The following is a 26623-nucleotide window of genomic DNA, read 5'->3' on the forward strand; positions in this document are numbered from 1 at the left end:
TAATATTATTACACTAACAACCAAACGAGAAAGCCATCTCCTCAAAATATTAAGGTTATGACTTTTGAAGTAATAAATTTAAGCAAATACAAGAAGGAGATTAAATAGGAAGAAATTGATAAGTAAAGGGACTATGTTGGGAATTTGAGTAGAAATAAATAAAGAAAAGGTAAAAAGGAGGGGGTGATTCACGCGGAGGAAGATGAGAGCCAACCCCATTGCCAGCTGGCTGTCGGGGAGGGGTCACCAGATTCCCAGCACGTGACTGACCACCTCCCCCACCCTCTCTCCTCCTACCCTAAAAACTCAGAAGAAAAAAAGCCATTGGTTTCTTCAATAGATCAAACAAAAGCAAGGAAGAAGAAATAATTAATAAACGACTACACATCGCTTATTTAATATTAAAATCCAAAAAATCCCATCCATCGCTCTTTCATTTCTCTCTCTTTCATTTCCTCGTTCCCTTCTCCTTTAGGTTTGCATTCTTATTCTCACCCTCTATTATTTTATACATATAATAAATAAATTATCAGTATCTTTCTGGCTGGTGCTGAGTTTGTGTAGAAGAATGCGTGATTCGAAAAAGATGGGGCTAATTCACAAACGGATGGGTTGAGATTCAAATGCCGTCGGTGTCCGATTCAAATGCAGGGATCTGCTGGTGGTAACTTCGTCATTTCAATTTCTTCCTTCCTTTCATTTCACATCCGTTCAGTTTCTGTTTTTATTTTCTTAGTTTTACAGATTTAGACGCGAGCTATTTGCGATTGAATAATCTATTTTTTCCGTGTTTGGGCTGGAGCTGGATTAGATTTTGTAGTCGATTAGGGAAAGACCAACCGTTTGGTATTATCGATTATCGGTGATAAAAGAGAGTCGGATTCAAGTGTAATTTTTTTTTTGAGAATGCGATGCTTATTTTGATTCGTTTCAAGTATATGTCTAATTGGGTTTTTCTGTTAGTAGATCTTCTAATTTGATTTATAATTTTTCTTCGTTAATCAGCTTTATTTGTATTTTTGTTTATCAGATTATTAATCATTTGAGAACTCCAATTGCTTTCCCAAGTTGGAATGGATATTTTTTTTTTAGTGGGTAGGAATTAGTGGGGATCGACTATTTTATGCTGAATATTTGTTGGTTGGTGATCTTTATATTGGTATAAAATGATTTATTGGATAGGCTGGCTGATATGCTTGTGAAATAATAATTTTTTGGATTTTAATAAGACCAAAGGCTTTTTAAGGGAAGTTTGAGGACATTATCATTGTACTCTGCTTTGTCTTGGCTTCATTTGCTTGTAGGTGTTTTCCCCTTTAATAATAGGTGCTACATCTTGCATGTTTATTGAATTCAGAAGCAAAGAATTTTGCCCATTTCGTCTAATGATCTGTTCTCTTCAGGTCTGATGGCCTCCAGCTTGAGCAAGTCAGTACAAAAGAAGCTTGTCATCGTATGATTTGTTTCCTGCGAACTATTCCTAGATTTAAAATATCTTTTATGGGTTGAGAAGTAGGGGCGAATATGGTTTTGCATTTTAAATACTTAAGGACATGGAAGAGACACGAGATGATGCTGGTCCCGAAGAGCAAGGGCATTCTAATGCAACATGGTGGTCTTCAGATTTTATTGAAAAATTTGGTTCTGTTTCTTTAGGTTCTCATGAAGAGAGTTCAAGTAATAGGGAATCGCCTAGAACTTTTGAGCAAGATGGATTGTCATCTCAGACAGCATCACAGATTTTGTGGAGCTCTGGAGTGCTTTCTGAACCAATTCCAAACGGCTTCTATTCTGTCATTCCGGTGAGGATATGGTACTTTGTGATTAATTGTACTGTACTAGCTGCTCAACTCTTCTTGTTCTTTGATTGAAATTGAGTTTCATATGATAATGGCTTCTTGCTTTCTTCCCCATGTTTATTTTCTTCTTATTTATACTGATGTTTGATAGTTAATTTTTTTTTTGTAGATATTTTCATATGATAATGGCTCTTGCTTTCTTCCCCCTCATTATTTGCTTCTTATCTATTTTGATTTTTAATAGTTGTTTCTTTTGTAGATATTTTCACTTTAATCTATTTGTTAGTTTGAAAGCGCTTTCTATTGCTCTCCACCCTCCTTGTTCAAAGATAGATGTTCATCTTCATTTTGTGTCTTATTTAGGATATTATGATGACATTTGATGGGCTTATTTAGGATATCTATTTGTGTCTTATTTAGGATATTATGATGACATTTGATGGGCTTATTTAGGATATCTATTGTTGGATTCAACAAATTTCCTCAAGCATATCATGATGAGTCAATGATATAATTTGAAATGAATGGATTTTTTTGATTGATAGATTCATTAAGGTATTACCACTTATTTGTGGGAATGCTTAGTGATTATCACCATAGATACATTTACTCAAGTATTAACCACTTGTTTGTCTAGTTGACACAAGTTGATTTAGTGATGATGTTTGCTGATGTTTTGGAATAGGAATATGCTGTGTTAAAATGACAGAGCAATGATATAAAGATTTTGGGTTAGGTGAGATGTAAAAGAGAGGTTGACTCAAGTAAGGTTTTTGACTTTTAACTGAGGTGGTTAAAATTCATTCATTAACGAAGAAGGCTTTTGCTGCAAGTTTCCGCACTCTGGTTTTTATGTTGTGAGGATCAATTGAGGTAAGGGGGGGGGGCTGATGTGACATTTGCTTCAAAGTTTATGAAGAGCCATCCATATTTGATAATTAATCTCTAAAGAATTTCAGATAATGAAGTATAACAGCTTTTTCAAAATTTTTATGGTACCTTTGATCTCGAGTAAAATAAGATGGTTTTGTGTTTTCTGATTCATTATTGATACTGGGCCACTTCCGAAGTGTTTCAAAGAAAGTTTTGTGATGTAGGTCAGCTTCTGGCCTAGATCAACTGAGTCTCCATCACTCTAATGAAAAAAATCAAACATGAATCATACACCTTAAGATACACAGAAGGAAAAGATAAGGGGGGGCTGATGTGACATTTGCTTCAAAGTTTATGAAGAGCCATCTATATCTGATAATTAATCTCTAAAGAATTTCAGATAATGAAGAAAAGTATAACAGCTTTTTCAAAATTATTATGGTACCTTTGATCTCAAGTGTTTTCATCTATAAGGATTTAAACTTTATTTATGAGGAACAGGATGGATTTGATTGGATTACCATTTTTTTCTCGAGTAAAATAAGATGGGTTTGTGTTTTCTGATTCATTATTGATACTGGGCCACTTCCGAAGTGTTTCAAAGGAGTCTTGTGATGTAGGTCAGCTTCTGGCCTAGATCAACTGAGTCTCCATCACTCTAATGAAAAAAATCAAACATGAATCATACACCTTAAGATACACAGAAGGAAAAGATAATTTTTCGGGTCCTTGTATGCCCAACATTGGATAGACTAGAATATGGAGGGCTGTAAGCATTTTCAGAGCACATGTTAATATCAAAATCTTGTTAGTGTGTGATGATAATAGATTTCGTTTTTCTTAAGAATGAAAGAGCGCATTTACATCATCAAATAATGAAACAGAGCACTTCAATGCTTCTATGCCGAGAAATGTGATGGAATTTTGAAGAAAGGAAATTATTTCTTTTTGTAGATTTGATGGTTATTTACTTGTAACTGTACTCTGCCGAGGAAAAGGTAATGGCATAAAGATAGAAATTAATTGTAATTGGTTTATTGGATAAAAACTTGTTATTGAAGGAAAAAAGAGTAGCTACCTCTTTGTCCTTTATTGTTCCGTTAGCAGATATTTTCTTTACACTACTCAGGAAATGCTTTTTATCCTGGCAAAGAAATCTGGCTAGGAATCTCCACAAAGGATTCTGTAAATTCCTTGAAATGTAAAATCAGAATATATTTTGTGCCTGTTTAATGCTGTTACTTGGATGATATATGGTTCATATATGTGCTGGTATACTGGCAATAACAAATGCACGATTTCTGCACTTAGATTTTCATTTGGTCTTGTTTCATATGATTGTTCTTAAAGTTCAAGTATTACTACTCGCAGGATAAAAGACTTAAGGAGCATTTTGACACTATTCCTACATTGGAAGAGCTTCAGGCATTGGGTGGAGAAGGTTATAGAGCTGATATTATTCTTGTGGATACTGAGAAAGATAAAAAGCTATCCATGCTGAAGCAGTTGATTGTGGCACTGGTTAAAGGATTGAATTCAAATCCAGCTGCAATGATTAAAAAGATCGCCGGACTGGTGAGAATAGTTTTATTATTTCATTTCTTCTTTAGCCGATCTTCCTCTGGCCCACGACACCTAGTGTTCTCATTGACTGTATTTCAGATTGTTTTGTTGCCTTGTCAATAGCAATATATGGCTAGATGCATCTATTTAATGCTGTTCTTGTTATCAGATAAATTTTCTTTTCTTTGCTTTTGAAAATAAAGTTTCTTTTTGGAAGCACACTATGTCAGTCATTCATGAATGGCCTTTATCTTGTGAGCTTTTAAGGTGCATGCTATTTGACATATTATGTACAAAAGTTTCCTACTGTACCACTTTTAACATATTTCAGCTTCTTCTAGTGATATTGGTAACAAAAAGAAGTGTTATATCCCTTGCACTGCATGCAATTTGCTACTGATATTTGCTAAATGTTAAGTAGTCTGAAATAAATATGGCCTGTAACATGCATGAAAAGCTTTTGTAAGGGAATTTTGTAGGCTAGAAGGTACATAACAAAATGCCTGTTTCTGTTTGTGCTTGCCCATGGAATAAAATTTCTAAATTTGAAATTTCAGTAATTCCAGATGTTGATAAAGTACCTTCGTAGGTCTTTATATAGTTTAATTTCAGTTCTCTGCGTTAACATGAGAAATAAATAGGATAAAACCTATAGTCAATGCTGGCCAGTTTTGCCCTTGAACAATGGGACAAGGTAATAATGTCATGTTCTTTGTTAATCTGTCTTCTGTACTCATATTCCCTATGTTACTCTGACTTGGAGGTGAATGTCGGATATGGGTATGCATCCGATACAAAAATGCTTTTTTTTTTTCTAAGTTTCTCCACATAGTTAGAATCATACCCATACCCATGTCCAGATATGTGTCAGATATGGATGTTGGATGTGTATATATGTTGGGAAAAATGAAGAGTTAGAGCAACATAGCGTATTCCTATTCTTTTCAGTTCTAATTTGGTTGTTTATAATGATTCCTGCTATTTACCTAGGTTTCTGATTTTTATAAACGTACCACTGTGGAGAGTCCAGCAAAAGCTGTACTAGATGAAACCTCCCACATGCTTGAAAATCAAGGTGTCCAGTTGCTGGGGCAAATAAAACATGGTTTGTGTCGCCCACGAGCCATTTTGTTTAAAGTTTTAGCAGATACTGTAGGGCTTGAAAGTAAGCTCATGATGGTAAGCTCTTCTCTTTCCTCCCTCTCAATTGTCTGGTTAGATTAAATGATTTATTTCCTCTTCCATATATACCATATATCAGTTTCAAGTTTCAGACTGTGTGAAATTAGGTTGAATAATATAGAAGATTTTCCAAGGCATTCTTGATTGTTGGTTGTCAGATCTTTGACTGAAAGGCTGTGCCAATTTCCTGTGTCATTCTTTCAGGGTTTGCCAAATGATGGGGTTATTGAGTGCGCAGATTCTTATAAACACATGTCTGTGATAGTTGTGTTAAATTCTGTGGAGCTATTAGTTGATCTTATGCGGTTTCCGGGTCAGTTGATACCTAGATCAACAAAGGCTATTTTTATGACCCATATTTCAGCAGCAGGGGAGAGTGATTCTGCTGAAAATGATTCCTGTGATTCACCATTGGAGCCAAATAGTCCTCTCTATGGACTTTCTGAGAAAGTTGAGCCTGACAGGTCAGCAGATGACATTTGACACATTCCAATATTGCACATACTATCCTTTTGAGCGTGTTTGACATAATGTACTAGGTCAGAAGTGTTTGTGAGATTGTTTAGAAAGATAATATATTTTGATAAGTAAAATATTATAATTCTAGTTTGGGTTGCTGCAGTGCTGAAAAATTGAGAACCTTCAGTTCCATTCAAAATTAGATCAGGTCTTGTGACATCTCACAATCTATGAAGCACAGAAACTTCTGTCAAGTGAGCATCCAAGTATCGGACACATTGTCAACAGCATGATAGAATACATATCAGATGCGAGGACACATCAAAAAATAAAAATAAAATAAATGGCAGAAACATGTCAGGATACAATTGGACTTGTTTGGACTTGGCTTGACATGCCTAGAAATGTGATGAAAATCTTTTTCTTTTTGCAATTTTCCCAAATTTGGAACTACAATGAGCAATTTTTTCTGAAGGAATTTAATTTAAAATTTTTGAAAAGCTATTTGCATATTAATGTTTTATTGAAAAATATCAATTTTACTATTTTATTGTATAATATTAGATAAAAAAATTTACTTCTGAGTCTTGTCATACCTGTGTCTAAAATTTTTAGAAATTGCAATATTGCTGTTTCTATGTTGTGTCATGTCATACCCGTTTTATCTGTGTGCCTATGCTTCCAAGCTCACAAGATAAGATACCTGCTTGATTGAATATTTTATGTGCCATAGCATTTCTGATAATTTCTAATTTTATATATTTACTTATTTTGCTTCCTTAGTCTGTCACATAGTGAACCGAACATTGCTACTACTTTCTGGCGTCGAAGCCGAAGAAAGGTTATTGCTGAACAGCGGACCGCCAGTTCCAGGTTCCTCTCATGCCCTTTTGTGTTTTGGATTTGATATATGCTAAAAGTGAATGGTGTAATCTTATTATTATATGGTTTGTGTTTTATTATGACTGGATATTCTTGTTGGTCCCTGCACTTTTTATTAAATAGTTATAGATGGGATGCCATAGCAATGCAGTGGTGTAGAACAGGTTGGAGAAAGAGAATACAATAGTAATGTATAGGGAAAATCGGAGGTATGTGGCAACAAATCAGGTGAAATGAATGGAATGGGAGAGGAATAGAAGAATTAGAGAATAGGGAAGAAACTCAATAGGAGAATATCTCAACATTGGTCATGGTAAACCTAATTGACCCTATTACAAAGCAGAATACCAATATCACCCTAAAATCCTGATACTTGGAAAATAATTAAAACTAATAACTATATAAATAGACAAGGTAACCTAAATCTATATAAGGAGGACAATAGAATTGAACGTTTATAACAGAATTTGAGGCTAATTCATGTTTTCTCCTGCATCATGTTGGCAGTAAGTTGTATTAGAGTATGTGTTAAGTAATTCTTGCTCTCTTAAATTTTTAATGGCTTTGCAGTCCAGAGCATCCATCTTTTCGAGCACGTGCAAGGTCCAAGCTAAGCGGCGATAGGAATTCACATAGAGATTATGGTGATGATATTGCTGCATCAAGGTTCCTTTTGATTGGATTCTTTTTCATTAAATATAATCTACTTTTTTATATTCAGAAATTGGTTCTCATGTTTCCTAAAAAACATATATTTGCCATCAGTAGTGATGATAAGGCTGCAGTATGCTTGTGTCTTTGATGTCAAAACATGCAAATCTCCATCCTCCATCCTCCCTCCCCCAAACTCTTCTGTTGCTGCAAAACTTCTTTCATTTGGGTGTTAGAGTTGGATGTAGAGAGGATGTGGAGCTGAGTTTGGAGTTTCCTTCAAACAGATTTCTTACCATAACTGTATTTTTATTCATCATACCAGTATTTCAAGATAAATACTTGTGCTCTGTGTATAGGCATTTGTTCAGGTAATCTGGTAGTGTTATCTTGCTTTGCAAGCTGGTGATGTTCTGAATTCAAATGTCTGTTTTTAGTTTAACATGCTTACCTTGGCTTTAATGAAAAGAATGTTCTGGTCTAATGTTAATCTCTTTTCATTCCCTTTCCTGTGTTCTGTAAATTAACTTTAGAATTAAAAGTCAAATTGTTGACAAATTTTAGTGCTATCTTTGAACTGTAGATCTAGCTATAGATCAGATGGTGCATCAACATCTGAAGCTCGTAGAATAAGAAGAAGAAGCATTAGCATGACTCCGGAGATCAGTGATGATATCGTAAGGTTGATTATTTTTCCTGTTAAGAGTTATGACTTTGTCTTATGCTTGACTGATCTAGCTTTCTTTCTCCCACTCATTTTCCTAGCATTTCTGTTTTTCTTCTGGTTCTAGTATTAAGATTACTCATTTCTATTTCCAAGGTGCCTTCCCAGATTTTCTTTTTAGTTTAGCTCAACCATTCTGGGCCTTAATTAAAATGGATTTTTAATTTACAATTCACTAAAAAGAAGGGCCAACAGATAGAAGTTTCTTTGGAGCCTTGAATATCAATAACTTCCTTAAAGGTGCTAATATGTTGGAAATCTTTTAAATGAACTTCATCTGAACTACATAAATTGATGTACTCAGGATACTTGCTGTGAGTAATTAGATGTGATTAAGGTTGTCAGGTTCTAACATGTACCCTAGAGTTTCCGGGTCATATAGTTTGTGCAAACTGGAAATCTCTTGGACATTTTTCTTACAGCCAAAAAAAGGCGGGGACAGTGAAAAAATGTGGATATACAATTCTTTTGTTAGTGGGGAGGGAGCACAAATTTCCTTAACTCTGGTTTGCTTGTCTACAATTGTGAGAGATGGTTCAGTGATAAATCTTAAAATTTAAGCCATCCTGCCTTTGACCCTTCTTTCTTTTTTCTCCAAAATGTAGAAAAAGAAAAATAGTATGTATCCATTTGATCAAATAAAAATCTAATTGATTGCTGATTTCTTGCAGTCTTAAACCAGTGTATTGGGAACATATTTGCTTTGCGTATTGCATTAGCTCAGGCTTATGTTACAAACAAAATTAGTAGTATAATGAGGCACATGGGTCTTGCTGTTATGGCCTACGTAATTATCATGCAAGTTACACAGTTTCTTTTTATGCAATGTGTCTACTAAGTATTAAATCTAGTGCTACCAATCTCTTTAGATTGACCCTTCAATTTGCATAATTTTTACTTTCTACAGCTAGAGTTGTTTTAAATTATGCGAGTTAAACAAGTTATTCTCCAACTTTTGAGCCCTTGAAAATATTCAACCAATTTAATGCTATGAACTTGAATTTATCTCTTCATGTTTTCCAGTTCGCTCTTGTCATAAACCTTCTTACCTTAGGGTTCCTTTAGCTTTAGAAAGTGTTTTCTACTTTCTGTTTCCCGTTAGACTAGTATGATCATTGGTCAACAAGATAAGGTAGATAACTACATTTGGCAAATTGGAACATTGGTTTTCCAACATGGTCGAATAGTTGGAGCAAATTTATGTAAATCTCCTCTTTTGCAGAAAATTGGTAAACAAAAATTTTCATATTTGGTTATTATACCCTTATTTGATTTATTTCTTGGGTAAAACTGGAGATGTCAAAGGGAAAACATTTTCTAAACAGACTCTAATCTTCCTCTTTTTTTTTTTCTCCTTTATTCTCTTCCTTTATATAGAAGATATTAATTTGTCAATTGCATCAAGTATTTTTATTGCTTTGAACCCTATGTAATGGATAGAAAAATCTAGTTTATCTTTTTCTTTTAAAAAGTTATTCATGGGTAATAGCTTTGGAATTAATCATAATTATCCTTGTCAACAACCTTTTGTTCTAGTAGCAAGAGGCTTGTGTGGCATGAGAGCTTGGGTTCAAACCCTAGCATCCCTAACCCCTATTATCAAATGAACCAAAAAACTAGTCTCTTATAGGCTTCATATGAAGGTTGCTTCTTGCTTTTGTTCATATTAATTTTAGATATTGAACTGCACAATTAATATTTAAAATGACCTTGTCTAGCTGTTTACCTTAGTAGACTTTTAGTTTTCAATCCACTAATATATTTTGATAAAGCATACCAAGTGATGCCTATATTTATTTGTTTGCTCCTTGGTGTTACCTGAACGTGCATTTTGCTGCATATTTTCTGAAACTTTTGAGATATTTTTTGTGGCAGGGCATGCATTCTGTTATGTAGTTATTTAACTTGAATTATGTCTGTATTGTTTCAGGGCTGTAAGAGCTATGAATGAAACCTTGAAGCAAAATCGTCTTTTGCAAGAGCGCAAGGAAGATAGATCTTTTTCCCATTCTTCAACTGATAGGAGTCCAGATCTTCAGGAAAATGTACGTCTCTTTTACAAAAAATTTACTTTATCATGGTGGGATGTTCTGCTCTTGCACAAGTCTTTTTCCCTAGCCCTTCAAGAAGGCAAACATGCCTTTCACCATTTATGCCTATACAGTTACATTTATTTCGCACCACGGTCAATCATTTCAGGAGATGTTGTTTAATGGACATAATATGAGTCTCACTTGATAATTACAGTTTTGGTTTTGTTTTAAATAATTGCATTTTTGGGGGGATTGTATCTATTTTTATATTGTATTTGTTTCTATTTTCTGATATAATCATTTCGGGTTTAGAATTTTATATATGACTGGTGGGATCCTTTGACATTAGTGTAAAATTGAAGTAGTTTTTACACATTCTCATAATGGATTATATGAATCATGTTTTATTAACATTGATTATGCATGTCGAGTTTTGAGTAAATAAAATGTCTGTGTTTGATGTAATAGATTCCTACCATTAAGTATATGTAGTTTTCTCAATCAATATTATGGAGTTATCTAATTGATTTGAAATTTACATGCATGATAAATATCTAAATCCAGCAGTTGATTTGTTAAAATATTAATCGTATAAAAGTTATGAAGGTGTGTAAAACAAGTACAGTTTCATATTAGTGTAAATGGATCTCTTTTCTCTCTCTCTCTCTCTGTATATATATAGACACACACACGCACATATAAAAGAAATTGACTGTATTAGCTTAGACCTCTAATCAGTTTAGGACTCCTTAGTTATAGGTAAGCTTTCAGATTTGTGCAGTTACTTTTGCTGCTATTGATGTTGGAAAATTCCTTTCGACATGAATTATATTACCTTAAAATGTGAAGAGGGACAAGAAGTGCTTTTTATCTTCTCTGTTAAGAGTCACATTTTGATGATTGTTGCTCTGATGCCTTACCTGATTTATGTTTGTTTCTTATCTGTTTCTAATGTTTGTAAAGTTAGAACATCAACACAGGAAACTTTTTCCTCTTGCACATGTTTATTTCCCTAATGTCATAAATTTGTGCTACTGGTTTTAAAATAAGAAAGTTGTACACTGTTTTGTTACCATTTGCACAGTGCGAATATTCCATAAATGAAGTGATTGCAATAGAACTAATCTATGCACAGATTATATGCAAATTGCCATAAAATAGTTACATTAACTTTTGTTATTTTCATTTTTTTTGTCTTAATTCCACAAAATCTTTGTTTAGTGGCAAGGCTTTAAAACAGAAAACTGGAACATGCTTTCCTTTTGAGAGGATGTGGTTGCCTAATACAATTAATAGGTCATTGAAGTTTTCTTCTTGTTCTCTTAGGCATCAAACTTCCATCTTGATGGCCACAATAAAATTGCTGGCGGGAGCTCTGCATTGTATAACCTTTCTAGGGACGAAATAGATTCTCAAAGAGCTATATCACTGCCATCATCTCCGCATGGCTATAGGAGTCGAACTTCAGAGAGAATTGGAGTTTCAGGCTATGTAGCAAATGATGAAATGGTAGCAACATGGAATAAAATTCTTGAATCTCCGATGTTCAACAATAACCCTTTATTACCTTACACTGAATGGAATATTGATTTCTCCGAATTAACTGTCGGAACTCGTGTTGGGATAGGTAAGCACTCTTCTCAACTTTCTATGGTATAATTGCTATGAACTTATCTGCTCCTGCTTCATTTAGATTAATGCATTACATTTTCTTTCTCATATTTCGCAGAACAGTTGCCTCTTTTTCTTTTTTCTTTCTTTCTTTCTTTCTGTTGGGTTGTTTGTGGGGGGGGGGGGACTGGTATAGAACAAAATGCTAAAGCACTGGCTGTCCTAAATGCTACTTTAAATGCAGCAGCATTTGAATCAGACGATAATGCCAATTAAAGGTTTCTTTAGTTTAACTTTGAAATGAATGGTGACATTGATATGATGCTTACAGAAAATTAGATTGAGAAGATACTGATTGTCAAAATCAATTTCACGAGAATGGTCAGGAATTAAACTTATAAATACTAGGCATTTGAATCAGACGAATATTAGAGAAACCATTAGACTGATGGTTTTATCATGTTTCAGAGTTATAGGCTAAATGCTGTTACCTCACTTTAGTGAAGTTTAATCTTTTTTGCCTTATATTTATATAGGACATCTCCACTCTTCATTTTAGGTTGGATGCTTAGTATGATATTTAAGTACATGGTCTTTGTTAACCTCTCAATTGTTTAATATGTGACCTTTTTTGTTTTTTCACTAGTTAGGTTAGTTGTTCAATTGGTATTGCACTTGTACTTGAATCTTATGTGGTGGTATCCTGAGTCCTGAACCTCTTCTTTTCAGAGTTTCTGGTTGCTTTTTTTATTCAAGTTGGGCCTTCTCATCTATTGTCAATTGTTTTCTCCAGTTGAATGCATAAGAGAGGCTATTTTGTACATCATTAATTTTCAAATTGGGTTTTTGTCTTTGTATATTTATGCATGTATGTATTTTTAATTTTTGTATGCTTTTGGACAAAATAGAGAAAGTGTCATCTAATTTTTTCTGTTCATTTTGTTTACCCCCTTTTTTGAGGTGTCAGTTGTGAAGGTTATAATATGAGACCATATAAACAGCAAATTTTAATCATATGCTTTAATAGCCTCTGCAAACTATATCAGAAAACCATATGAAAAGCCATTGGACACTGCTTTTATTGATTTGCCTGACAAAGCATTAATATTTTGTGCTTAATCATGCATAGAAATACCATCTTTCTAGAAAACTCTCACCGAGCAGGTTGTATTTCTATCAACATTTTGTTGTGTTTATCGTCCAGGGTTTTTTGGAGAAGTCTTTCGGGGTGTATGGAATGGAACAGATGTTGCAATCAAGGTGTTTTTGGAGCAAGATCTTACTGCAGAAAACATGGAAGATTTCTGCAATGAGATATCCATTCTTAGGTATCCTTTTGTCTGTATGTTCAAAGTTATTAATGTTTTCCTGTTTAAATATCTTTCTGATAATTCTTGATTCAACTGTGTTTCTACATGTTTGTGATTCCAGCCGACTTCGACATCCCAATGGTACATTTCTATGGCCTTCTCTAGAATTTTAATTTTTAGGTTTGTCTGGGATTGTCTTGTAGTCCAACCGGAAATAAAACAAACGGAAAATGAAGTAAAATAAATAGATGAACACTGGCAGTGTGTCTTTAGTAAGTTACCTCATATATACAAGATTCCTATTGAACCATAAGAAACATTGGCAAGTTTGCTCTGTTTCATCATTAAGTAAATCAAGGAGTTCTGCTTGTTGCAGTTATCTTGTTTCTGGGTGCATGCACAAAGCCACCACAGTTGTCGATGATTACTGAATTCATGGAGATAGGATCGTTGTACTTTTTGATCCATCTGAGTGGTCAGAAAAAACGATTGAGCTGGCGGAGGAGACTGAAAATGTTGCGTGATATCTGCAGGTTTGTTAGGCCTGTGCATGAATTACAAAGTTCCTATCTTTCTTTTCCTTCATATTTGAAAGGAATATAGTGCAATTAAGAAGATTTTTTCAGAAATTTTATATTTACACCTAGAGTCTGAACATTCGAGTACTCAAGCTTGTTGAGTTCGTAGCAAAACAATTTATTTTGAAATATATTTGGACCTGTATAATTAGGTTAATTGGTCATGTTGGGATGAATGAACTGATGGTATGTGCATGAATAAATTTTTTTAAGTAAAACAAAAAATGTGATGCTGACTAGATTTTTCTCTTTCTTTATATAGGGGGTTGATGTGTATGCATCGGATGAAAATTGTTCATCGTGATCTGAAAAGTGCAAATTGCCTTGTGAATAAGCACTGGACTGTTAAGATATGTGATTTTGGTCTGTCCAGAATAATGACCAGCCGACCTATGAGAGACTCCGCATCTGCTGGAACGCCTGAATGGATGGCTCCTGAGCTCATTCGAAATGAACCTTTCACTGAAAAATGTGATATTTTTAGCCTTGGAGTGATAATGTGGGAACTTTGTACTTTAAATAGGCCATGGGAAGGTGTACCACCAGAAAGGGTATGATGCTGTATGCTTGTTACTCGGTCATTCTCAAAACATGAGTTTACCTTAAATATATATATATTTCCAATATTGGAAGATATATACTTATTCATTTTGCTATACTGGTTCAGGTAGTTTATGCTGTTGCAAACGAAGGATCACGATTGGAGATTCCCGAAGGTCCACTAGGCAGGCTAATTTCAGGTACACAAGACAATGTTTTCATTCATTTTTACCGGATTTTTTTTACTTATTGATTTCATGGACCACATTTGGGGGGTGGTTGAATTTGTTGGGTACACAGATTGTTGGGCAGAACCGGAAGAGCGGCCGAGTTGTGGGGAAATACTATCGCGCTTGCTCGATTGCGAGTACTCTCTCTGCTGATACCATTACCATTCTGTTTGTATAGAAAACCTGGTAGAGGTGTTAACAGTGTTGTCGGCTTTTCTGGTTGTATTATACTTTTTTCTTTTTGTTCTTTCTATAATTTTCCCGGTCATTCTAAAAACAAGATTTTCTTTTAGAGTTTTTCATTCTCATGTGGTGTGGTAAAAAAAGAAGAGGAAAGTCAAAAACTTTGTAATTTACATCTTCTCCTGCCGGTAGAGAGGGTTGTCAGTATACAAAGATGAAATCCAGACCAGCTATGAATCTCTGCCATTTTCTTATAATTAGTTTTTGTTTGTTTGGGTACATGCTATGCTTTGCGGCGACTGTTGAAAGTAATCCTACAGTACTGGGCATAATATGGGTTCAGTTTCTGATCCTTGTATGATTTCAATGGCTGGCGGCCCTGCACTTGAGTATCCAAATGTGTTTAAATATCAGAGTGAGGTTTCAATTTTAAAATTTTAGTTTGGGTTTTATTTGAATATGTATTGTAGTAGTAAAAGAAAAAAAGGAACTCCTCACAATTCTACTTTGATATCTTATAAGAATCTACAATCTTTTGCACATGATGCAAAATGCAATTTGTTTTCTTTAAAAGACTGCAATGCCAAATAAATTTTCCTTAAAAGATAACATTCTTCTTAAATATTAGTATATTTTTATATATTAATTAAACGTTAAACTGAATTGATAAGAGGAAAATAGATAGAGATCCTCACAATTAGAAGTTGCCTTTTTTGCCAACTGAAACAGGCAGTCACTACTATTTTCCGTCTGCAAAACCAAATTGCCTCAGAAAACAACAACCCAACTCTTGGCCACTTGTACCCACCACACAACAATTCTCCCACTGAAGATGAGTTGGAACAACCAGAGAATGAGAACTGTGTCCATGACTATGATGATCATGCTTCCGACTTTAAATCACAATCCATTACTATCGCCAATAAGATTACCCCTCTTTGAATTCATTCTCCAATTCCGCCACTTCATATTTTAAGGTCTCATGGCAGTCCCGAGCAATGCTCGTTGACTCATTTAAGCAGGTTTGCCGTGCAAATAATGCATCATCTGTTGCAATGAGGATGAGGGTCTTCCCAGTCACCCTACACAACGAGGCTGGCCTTTGGTATGATCTACACATAGAACCATACCCTTCACTGGGTTGGGAAGAAATCAAGGCATCTTTTCTGAAGGCGTATCGTAAAACCCAAGTGAAAGAGCAGTTGAGGAATGAACTTGCCATGATGAATCAAGGCAGTGAGGAGTGTGTTCGCCTGTATTTCCTGAGACTGCAATGGCTTTTACAGAGATGGCCTGACCATGGGATCTCAGAAATTTTGATGAAAGACATATTTGTTGATGGACTGAGGAGGAATTTCAGGAGTGGATAATTCCTCCAAAACCTGAATCAGTAGGGGAGAAGTTGAGGCTTGCATTTGCTTGTGAGCAACTCAAAAGCATCAAAGTTGGTTGGAGGAAGAAGGAATGCATGGAGGGTCAGGGTGGTGTTGAAGAAGAGGAAAATGATGAAAGAGAGTGTCAGTGTTGGAAAAAGCAGCTTCATAGAACGAACAGCCTCCTTTGCAGATATTCTAGTGCACTGTGTTTTTTTTTTTTTACTATATCATTTCCTTTTCTTCTTACAATTTAGCAGTTGCTTATTTTATAATATATATGTACTAGAATTGTATCTCCTGTTTATTTATTTTATAATTTAATTTATTTATTATTATTTAATATAACTTCAGAAATAAGTCAAGGAAAACACCATGATTGTTATGAGTTGAGTTTTACTTCGTTACCTTTTCATCTATTTATATCAAATACAATAATCATCAAGTTAAACATGTATTGGATAATAATAGACCAAAATGTAATTGAGTGAAAAACTCAATTCTCATTTACATATATTATTATTTTAGATTAGATTATAGAATTAAAAAATCCCACCATAATTAATACTTCAAAATATAGACTAACCTTAATGGTTTGTCAATAATGTTGGGTATGCAAGCAAATCATAATTAAGGAGGATTGTGGATTCTTCTTGTGTCAAATGGGTAAGAAATTTAGTGCTCTTAAGACTAACAAATTTTGTGGATAGAGAAAATAATGTTAAGAGAATTTATTTTGATTTAAAGTTGGACTCGATTATGAATTTTATCTAGTATTAAAATAAAGTTAATAGGAAGGATGTTAAACTTTAAAAAATGTATAGTGAAAGAATAGACCCAGACCCTAAAAGAAATAACACTTGTTCTTCTACTACAGAGATTGAAAATAAAACAATGGGCTCATAAAAGACAGATGATTCACATCAAAAAAGGAGACGGATTTCACAAGCATGAGGCAAAAGAGAAGCAAGCTCATATAAATATTCTTTTTTGAAAGTAGAAATCAATTGTTAACAATTTTCAGGGTAGTAATTTAAGAAAAATCTATGAAGGAAACAGAAAATGAAGCCAAATAATAAAAGGCGAGAACCTCCCTTGATGTTTCATCCTGCTATTGAAATCGATTTTTTCAGTAAGATTTACTTGCTTTCAGCAATAGGGTTTGTGTTAAATATTGAAAGAAGCAACGGGGAAGACACAGTTAAGCAGGTTTTGCCAAAGTTTGCGGTGAAAATAAAGCATCCTCTGTCGAAATGATGATGAGGATCGAACAAGGCTGGCCTTGGCTACAACCATACCCGGTTGGGAAGAAACCTTTCTGCAGTGAGAAAGCAGTATTTGTTGTTGATGTAGCCGCGAAAACCAGAATCTAAGGCTTGCATGAGCAACTGAAATGCATTCAATGAACAAGTAACCCAGAAACGGAAAGGATGTTCCATTCACCTTCTGCATACAAAGTATATCAATTGAAACAGCCAGCTATAGCATTCCATTGGCATTTCTCTAACTAATAACTTACCCAGCAGTCGATCGCTATACAATATTAATATGCTAATTGCTTTACACTTTCAAAACTGATGATACAAGCAATTTTCAATGTAAATGTCATATAGGAAATAGCTCCAAGGCTTATATCATGGAATGAAGAAAATATATATATTTCATGCATGCAGATGGCATGCAGTTCAACTGCCCCTCAGATTCATTCCATCCATGTAAACATCATTCCTTCAACAAAGAATTGAAGAAAGAAATTGAAGTTAGCAACTGATGCTTAATTAAAAAATCAGGATAATGTTGAAGTATTTCCCAGATAGACGATCTCTGTATCCTTGTCATCATTCTAAGCTGTAAACATCAAAATAAAAAAGAGAAGTAAGACAAGTAATATCTAATCTGTGGGAATCCAATAATAAAATTTCGAATCTTGACTACCACCCTTTGAAGTTATGTCTTTGTGCCAATAATACAAGGATCTTGATGTCATCTTCGACGCCACTAAGTTTTCCCACAATCCAGAAGAGATGATGGCCATAATACTTTCATTGATCTCATTTACAATAAAGAAACCAATTCAGCATCCAAAATGCTTCTACCATATTCTGGTACCGCTTCTGATCTAGTTTGCAGCAAGGCTTTAATTTGGGCGACTTTTTCTTTCCTTTGAGGGTCAATCCAGATTGTAAAACACTGAATCATGTTTTTTGGTTCCAGGGACACCTGAATCATGAACTGTGGATTGTATAACTCTTTTCCAGCATCATCATAATTTAAGGCAGTGAACTTGAGCAGAGAGAGGCTTTTATAGGTCTTGCAGAGAAGCAACCAATAAAGCATAACCAGTCAGTCAATCCTTAACACCATCATGGTTTCATGATTGGCTTCATTGCCATGTGCCTCTCAATCAATTTGTCTACAAAGGGGCGAATCTGCATGTCGAAAGCATTTATTTAAGAATGATGCATCAAGGTTAGCTATCTAAAAGAGGGGAAGCAAGAACTATTTAGTTTAGCAACTTTGTGAGGAAATCTGTTAAAGTGATGTGAAAAAGAAAATCAGAATAATAAGAATCATGAATCAAATTTAATGTACAAATGAAGCCTAACAAAAGCAATAAATCCCTGGTTGTATCATCTCAATAGCAATTATAAAGCCAGTAGCGTGTCTCAGAGAATCTTTGAAATTGGGGAGGAAAACAAAAAAGAAAAGATGAACCAACAGGTTATAGGCAGACTGGGTAAATAATAAACCTAAAACAGAACATTTGAAATGCATATGCATACCTTATTTTTGCGCTTGAAATCAAGAAATTCAGAAACAGCCATGTTTTTCTCTGCGTCGGTTGCCTGCTCCATTACCTGGTACAAGAACAAAAGCCTATGACCAGGCTGGAAAGAGGCAAAAAAAAGTTGAGAACTAATGAGTGAAAAGAAAAGAGAAGAAAAACCTTTGTCGCAGTTTTCTTCATTATCGATTTGTATCCCTCCTTATCAATTTTTCTTGCCTTATAAAGGGGCATTAGCAATGATGCAACATAATCAACGACAGCCTGCTTAATACGATCAGTACCATGGGGATGATTTTCAAATCGCTCCTTGTTAACAGAAACTTGGGAGATGGAGCTCTCATTTGCTCGTCCATCATGCTTCCAGGTTGTTTGCCTTGAACTAGCATTTGAATCTTCCTCATCCTTGAAATTTGTAGGATGGAAGAAATCTGGATCAGCAGCAACTGCTTGAGACTGCCATCTCTCAATGGCATGACAATCCTTAATCCCCTCACTACCAGCATTATCAACCCATGCTTTTGTGAAGATACTGCTGTCCACAGCCAAACTTTCTCCAGAGTGTTCTCTAAGTTTCAGGTGGCTCCTCTGAGACAGGTTATCTACTGACATTCTGGAACTGTCAAGGTTAACACAAGCAGCAGAGAAATCAACAGACCAGTCCCTAACTCTGCAGTTCCTAGAATCTATTTCTGATATACAATCTTGTCTTCCTAAAACACCACCAGGCCATTTCCCTTCATCCATTTGTGCGTATTGCTCCCTTCTGGCAAATTTGTGAAAAGAAGGAATTTTAGGAAGCTGAAGCAATTTGTTGCAGTTGGCTTCTGTGGATGCAAGTGCCTGCGAAGTACTATAGTTAATCTCTTTATGAGCACAAGTCCATGAACAAAGTAGGAAAGAAAGAAGGAACTTTTTTTATTGAAGATGAAGATCAAAATTTACATGAATAATATGATTATACCACACCGCTGGGCAACTCTTTGCATTTTCAAATTGATGTCAAATACTATCACAAGTTATCCCATATTTTATCAGTCTATCAACTTTTGATATCAACTTGATCAAAAGTGAAAAAAACGCATTCATTCAATTCTTTAACAGTAGAAAAGCCTTCATGACATACTCTTAAAAGGCTATATGAGAAGGCTGATGCTGAAAAAGCTAACACCAAAAGAGGTATAAGCTCTATAAATCTTTTGGTGTTGAAGAGAAACAAGATAAAACCAAACATCCGAAAACACAGATAAGCCTTCTACAAGGTGGTATACAGTTGTTTAAGGACAATGCATCAATATTAATATGCCACTGTAGAAAGGGTACAAGAAAGACCTACCTCTGCAGCTGCTTTTGCTGCAGCTCGGGCAGCTGCTTCAGCAGCAAAGGCAGCCTGCTCTTCCTCTGACATCCCTTGGTTGACATATTCCACCTCCATATCAACTGATTTGCCATTCTCTTTCGCATAGAAAGGATACTGCTTTCCAGCAGGAAACGGATCCTGCAAGCTTGCTTTACTCTCAAAAGCACCATGTTGTGAGTGTAGAGGCGGCTTTCCTGAAGCAGTATCTTTAAGGGATTTTCTCTTTGAAGAAGCTTTTGCCTTACGGAAAACTTCAAGCCAAACACTAACCAGCTGGCTTGCTATAGCACGTATATCACGACTTGTATGCACACAAATTTTTTCCTTCACAGTTTTCCCTATGCCTAGAAAAATTATTAATAAAAAAGTCATTGTAGCCACTTTTATTTAACATACAAAGAAAAACTTCACACATACTGTGCAAGTACATTACGGAAAAATATATACGGTAGCACAATAAACAAGTACCTGATGAACGAACTGCAAGTAGATCAGTTGAAACAAGCACAAGAAGACGAACACAATGGCGCAACAGCTGAGTCCCATCTTTCCCCATCGAATCCTATAAATTTCAATATGGACACAATAAACATCAAAGCCATTATTTAGTGCCACTAAATATATGCATTAGTAGAACAAATTCATATTAGGACCCAAGGATGGATAATAAATCATGAAAAGCAATAATACCAGCATCCATGAGTTGAGTGTGCTAAGCCCTTCCTTTGTCCCAGCAAAGGATTTCAAGGATTCAACTGGGAGACCCAACAACTTTTTGGCTAGATGCAATCGTCCTGAAGTGGTTTTCACATTAAAGAACATGTCCCGTAGTAAAGCTTCCCTGCTCAAAACCCAAGCACGATCCAAAGAGTTTTTGTACAAGACATTAGAAAGTTCAACTGCTTCAAGTCTCTTAATTATGTCCCTAACTTCATCCCTTCCTGATTCTGATCGTCTCTGTGCAGCCTCCATTGCCTCTACTTCAGCTGTATAATCATTTCCAGTGGTAAATATGTCAATTAATCGCACAGCCTCCCGAAGTCCACTCAACATTGCACCACCAACTGTGTCAGGATGCTCCTTGCAAGTAGCTTCTCCAGCGAAAAACAAGCAGTTCTCAACAGGCCTGCCCAACATATCATAGTCTTCTCCAGATGCTCCAATGGCAACATAGGAGTAAGCACCGTAACTGAAAGGATCCCTCCCCCAATCAGTCACAACTGAGGCAACAGGATCAGGAACTGAAGCCTCACCAAAAAGTTTTCGGAGAATAAGTACAGCATGGTTTACATGATCTGATGAGCTCATAGTTTGACCATCAATAGCTGCCTTACCAGCCACTAAGGCTATAAGAACAGGAGCCCCAACAGTTTTTTGGACATTCCAAAACATAAAGCAATGGCCTCTACTATCTGTTTCCTCAGCAGTCACTCCAAAGTAATCCACAGTATCATCCCAAAAAACTTCTGGAAATTCCAAAACAACTTTATTAAGTACTCCAAAACCAAGTTGCTGTATGGAAGAATGTTTCCATTGGGGCAATGGAGGAGAAAACTTTATGGCTCCTGCTTTCAAGCAACCAAGTGGCACAGTGATCAGCACAGCATCTCCTGAAAACTCACTGCCATTTGATGTGGAAACTTTGACCTGCCTATGATGACTATTATCAATCCCAGGGTCCTTTGGGCCGTATGAAATATTTGAGACTACATGGTTCAAGTGGATCAGAAGTCCTTCTCCAAGAGACTCAACCACCTTACTGTAACCTCCTTTAATCATACAATGGGCTCCTCCAAAGCCGCCATAAACATCATCTTGATTCCAATTGGGAAGAGACACTTCCTTAAGCGGAGCAGCACAGCCATACTCCAAGTGGGCATAGTGCCAATTCATAACCCTTCTCTCAAGAGGACTCAAAATCTCCCCTTCAGAACATTTTTTTCCATTGCTTGCTTTCAAGTCATAGACAGCTTCCACTGAAGAATGTGATTCTATTTCTTCAATATCAGCTCCTATTTCTTCCATCCGATGCGTTTTTAGGGCATATTCTAAACCATCCTCAAGAGAAATTGTCATTGCTTTTTGACCTTTTTGAGCAACAAGAAACACCATATCATCAAGAAGACTATTGTATTCAGCTTCCAGAGCATCATCCAGATCAGCAGGAACCTTTTGACCAGATACAATGTCATAAAGAGGACAGGAACTATTCAACACGGTCAACTCTAGCCCCAACTGTGCACAAATCAATGAGGATGGATCTGGTCTTCTATTAGTTGACACATCGGCCTCAACTCCAGTAATAATGCTAGCCCCAAGGTCCACGGGTACTGAAAGAGAGAAGCAATCAGTATAAACACGACCTCCTATCCTATCCCTAGCCTCAAGTACAACTACAGAAAATCCCTGACGTTTCAAGTGGCGTGCAGCAGTCAATCCAGCAGGACCAGCTCCAACAATTATGATGTTCTTTCTGACCTCTGCATCACCCTGCAGTTGATGATTCCCATCAGGTTTATCATAAGTTGCAGACTGAACATAATGTGAGTCATTTCTTTCTTCTGGAGTTATTACAGGGGCTATTCCCATGTCAATAGCATCACAAGATAGATCTGCACTTGGAACCTGCGAACTAATCAATAAAGGGTTTAGTTTTGCACTGATGCTGCCATTTTGCTGGCAATTATCACTTGGGTGTTCCTTTTGTTCTTTTCCGCAAGGTAATTCTGATGTGATCGAATCAACCAACACTTCAGGTATTGTGGCTTCAGAAGCCTGGTTTTCATCATCAACTCTAACACCGACCTTTGCATCCAAAGAGGCTTCAGAATTCTTGACCTGGCCAAGGATGAAGGCAACTCCATCCTCTGAATCAGCAACAGAGGCCACTGAATTGCCATAATTTTTTCTTTCCTTGAGAAGCTTGTGGTTATCCTTAACCCTAAGCTCAGCTTTTTCTTTCTTTGAAGCAATTCCAAAGTTTATGTAACCCTGCAAAGATAGGTTATCCAAACTTCAAGATCAACATACTTTACAAAGGTACTAAAATAAGAGAAATTCAAAAAAAAAAAAAGTATCCATCAACAAACATATGGATAAATTTTCACTCATTCAAGAGCAAACACTTACACCCTGATCAAGAAATGCATATATCTCCCTGATTAGGGAAGCTCGGGGTGGTTCACCCTCTGAAGGAGTGTCACTAACACCGCACTCAGCAAGAGGCAAAATGCGGTTAACATCTTTACTCCAAAGACCTAAGATATGATTCCTGCAGCACCAAGAAATTAAATTCCATAGAAGAAAACATAATTTTTTAAAACAGAAAAACTGAATGCAGCACAATGGAAACTAGCGATCATACCAGCTCCTATCAAAGAAAGTGACCAGTACAAATCCTTAAAGTTTATGAATATTATAGATGCCAAACCGCAGATCACAAAAAATAAAATTACTACAAAAAGATGCTACCTGGCACCCAAGGTCTCAATGTAATTAATGGTTATAGTTTAAAACAAAAACAGAATGAGAGCATAAAAAGGAATCCACACTCATAAACATTCATAACAATTACAAACAGCAAACAAAATTATATAAATATTCACAAACCTGCATTCCAAGTATTCCTGTAGCCCACCTCTACCCTTCAAGACCTCCTTAAATTTGATCTTCTCAACTGGTCCCACAGCACGAGCTTTCAGTCCAGATGATACTGCTGCCTCATCAAACTTCTCTTTTGCTCTAAAGGAACGATCACTGTCTGCAAACTGTTGATTTCCAAAAAACCCTTGCTCATTTAGCAAATTCTCCCAATCAGCATCCCCTTCATAAGCCATATCTCCATGTCTACGCTTTTTAATACTGCGCCCACCTCGCTGGACAGCTGATGACATACTGTCTTTGATTTCAGAACTGGGGAGAGAGACTGCATCTTCATGAAAACTTTCATTTTCATCAGGTGTTGATGTGGGAGAATCAACATTGGCCTCTTTGCTGATGAAAAGGGTATCATGGGTGGGACCACAAGCACCATGGCATGCATCTTCAGAAGGTTGACGGAGAGCAGAGTTGCACCTCTGAATGGAGGCAACAAATTCATTGGGATGAACAGAGTTTTCTAAAGAGTTTTCCTCAGCGCAAGCATTTGGAACATCAGTGCAAGTCTCTTCCATCTTCAGTGAATCAACAACAGACGGTAACAGATTATGTTTAGTTTGTGGTGAACCTTCACTTTCTGGCTTATTCCTCTGGTCAACTGCTGAGCAATTGTCCCTGAGCTCAATGTTGGAATGCCCATATTTTTCTTTGTCACAAACTTTAGGTGACCTACATGGGTCCTCTGTAGGACCCTTTTCAACATTTAAGTCAACTGGTTCCAAAATGCTTTCTTGTTGACACACACTATGGTCAAATCCTTGATTCTCAGCTGTGTTGCATTCTTTGGAGGATGAATGTGAGAAGCTTGAACTAGAATCTGAATGAGACCTATCACCATAATTTCTGCTAGGATTCTTTGAAGCAGAAGCATGATAGGAACCCTTGCAATTACGTTTCAAACTCGAAATTGGGCAAGATTTCCTCACTGAATCAGATTGTGCCTCGTGAGAATGTTGATTCAAACCACTCTCAGGCGACAAACCTCCCTCATTCTGATCTTCCTCTAGCTTAGCTCTGGATTCATCATCAACCTCGATGGGCTTGGATTTTGAATCAAACTTGGCTCTCCTTACTTTCCCTGTATGCTTTCTTTCGACAACTGTATCAGTAACCACATCAGACCTGTCTTCACCAATATCCTGACCTTTCACACCAGTGTTCAACACAGATTTCCCATCCAAAACTCCACCACCCTCCACAGACTTATTCAAAGAATAATCCCTTTCCCTCTTTGCTCCTAGATCAACATCTTTCTTGGGATCCTTTAGCTTCTTTCTAAAGCTGGCCAACGTATCATTCATTCCCCCCAAATCCTCCTCATTCTTGCCCTCAGTTTTAACTGCTTTAACTTCAACCTTCTTGCACTTCCCAGCGCTGCCTTCCAATCCAGCCTTATCCTTTTTAGGATTCTTAGATTTTCTTAACTTCAACAAGGACAAAATGGGCTCATCATCATCTGAATCAACATCAACCTCCACCGCTGTTACTTTTAGTCTTTTCTTAGAGCCCCCACCACCATCCATTTTCTTGTTCCTAAGTTTCAAAGAATTCTGTAATGTAACCTTTTCTAGCCCTAGCTCAACATTATTCCCCAAACCAAATTGCAATTGTGGACCTGCCTTGGAGTTTGAACCGTCATCACTTTCCATGTCTCAATAACCAAAAGCCCGAAGCTCATAATTTCGAATAAAAATTCCTTCATTCAAGCAACTAAAGCCATAAGCCAAAAGTCCCGAAGCCAAAACCAAAAAGTTCCAAGCCTCAGCAAATCCTTAAATATTCACCAAAATGTTCTATTTACAGCTAAATATGGATAGAGTTTCCTCCGATTAATGAGTTTTCCACAAAGTATCCTCAATGCCTAGGCCCTACTCTCCCTCTAGTGCACGTAACCCAGTGAGGAAATAAGATTTCAAAAAGAATAAAAGAAAAGGAAAATCTAGGGTTTTCAAAATAACTAATATGGCCTGAAGAAATATGTAAAGATACAGAGATTGGAGAATAAACCAGATCTGAGGGACGAATAGCAGTGAAAATGTTGGCGATAATGGAATTTGTCGAGGAGACTGAGAGGCGCAAGTTAACGGTCGCTGTTGTTGGAATTAGACTTTTAGACACCCATGCTCATTCCTTTATAAATTTACACATTCATCGCTATTCTAAAAAGTTACAATTTAATCATGTAACTATTTAAAATTAACCATTTGAGTCACATTGTAAATATACACTTAAACGTATCGAGAAAGAGTAAATTATATTTGACCCCTTTATTAAAAAATAGATAAATTAATTTTTATATATTCAAAAACGTGTAAACTAATCACTCCATTAAAATTTTCTTAATAATGACTTAAAACGTTAATTTTAATAGTTACTTATTAATTTGGTCCCTGGATTATAGTTAGAATATCATTTTCTATTTTTTTTTAAAAAATTCTTAATAATAATTCTAAACAACTAAAAAACTTAAAATTTATTAAAAATTATGTGGTGACTAATTATATAACTTCAAAAATGTTAAAAAGTTTGTTGTGATTAGATGAATTAATTATTAGCTTCCTTAGTATAGTAGGAAAAGCTCTCAAGTGACAATCACAACTGCATTAGCAAGAAAAGCTCTTTACTATAGTAGGACCCAGGCGTGTGTAGCATCCTCTAAGTCCAGGCATCCTGTAGAGGAAACAATTTGAATATCCTACTCTACTTTCAATATTATTTTGATTGTTATAAAACCTCCACCATGTTGCTATCTATCTTTTTGTGCTAATTTATAACATCTTATCAAATTTAAAACTTGAAAAAAAATTGTCGCAGAATTTTTTTTAAAGTG

The 26623-nt window shown here is 35.9% G+C and overlaps 2 protein-coding genes across 12 annotated transcripts; one reads left to right on the forward strand and one right to left on the reverse strand.

Moving 5' to 3' along the window:
* The first annotated feature begins 319 nt into the window (after positions 1–319).
* Positions 320–14875, forward strand: LOC107959790 (serine/threonine-protein kinase EDR1). 9 transcript variants are annotated; one of them, XM_016895939.2, is made up of 17 exons: positions 320–475; positions 565–664; positions 1404–1802; positions 4044–4247; positions 5226–5414; positions 5622–5881; positions 6660–6749; positions 7329–7424; positions 7993–8091; positions 10064–10178; positions 11493–11793; positions 12982–13105; positions 13209–13228; positions 13464–13620; positions 13928–14216; positions 14333–14405; positions 14506–14875. In XM_016895939.2, the coding sequence occupies exons 3-17, from the start codon at positions 1554–1556 to the stop codon at positions 14586–14588; spliced, it is 2349 nt and encodes a 782-aa protein (XP_016751428.2). In that variant the 5' UTR covers positions 320–475; positions 565–664; positions 1404–1553; the 3' UTR covers positions 14589–14875. The 9 variants fall into 9 exon arrangements, with proteins under 9 accessions (XP_016751428.2, XP_016751430.2, XP_016751429.2 ...); XM_016895941.2 differs by having other exon boundaries at positions 565–661; XM_016895940.2 differs by having other exon boundaries at positions 330–475; positions 568–664.
* Positions 14876–16966: 2091 nt separating this feature from the next.
* On the reverse strand, positions 16967–25913 carry LOC107934347 (lysine-specific histone demethylase 1 homolog 3). 3 transcript variants are annotated; one of them, XR_005912387.1, is made up of 9 exons: positions 23746–25911; positions 23266–23407; positions 20827–23127; positions 20605–20698; positions 20113–20480; positions 18939–19619; positions 18775–18849; positions 17930–18420; positions 16967–17839 (listed from the first exon to the last, which is right to left on the reverse strand). XR_005912387.1 is itself a non-coding variant. In XM_041091823.1 (8 exons), exons 1-8 carry the CDS (start codon positions 25440–25442, stop codon positions 18355–18357), a joined length of 5424 nt encoding a protein of 1807 aa, XP_040947757.1. In that variant the 5' UTR covers positions 25443–25911; the 3' UTR covers positions 16967–18354. The 3 variants fall into 3 exon arrangements, 2 of the variants coding, with proteins under 2 accessions (XP_040947757.1, XP_040947758.1); XM_041091823.1 differs by having other exon boundaries at positions 16967–18420; XM_041091824.1 differs by lacking the exons at positions 16967–17839; positions 17930–18420; positions 18775–18849 and having other exon boundaries at positions 18955–19629; positions 23746–25913.
* Between the last annotated feature and the right edge of the window lie 710 nt (positions 25914–26623).

Source organism: Gossypium hirsutum, chromosome D04 (assembly GCF_007990345.1).
Source record: "Gossypium hirsutum isolate 1008001.06 chromosome D04, Gossypium_hirsutum_v2.1, whole genome shotgun sequence".
NCBI lineage: Eukaryota > Viridiplantae > Streptophyta > Magnoliopsida > Malvales > Malvaceae > Gossypium > Gossypium hirsutum.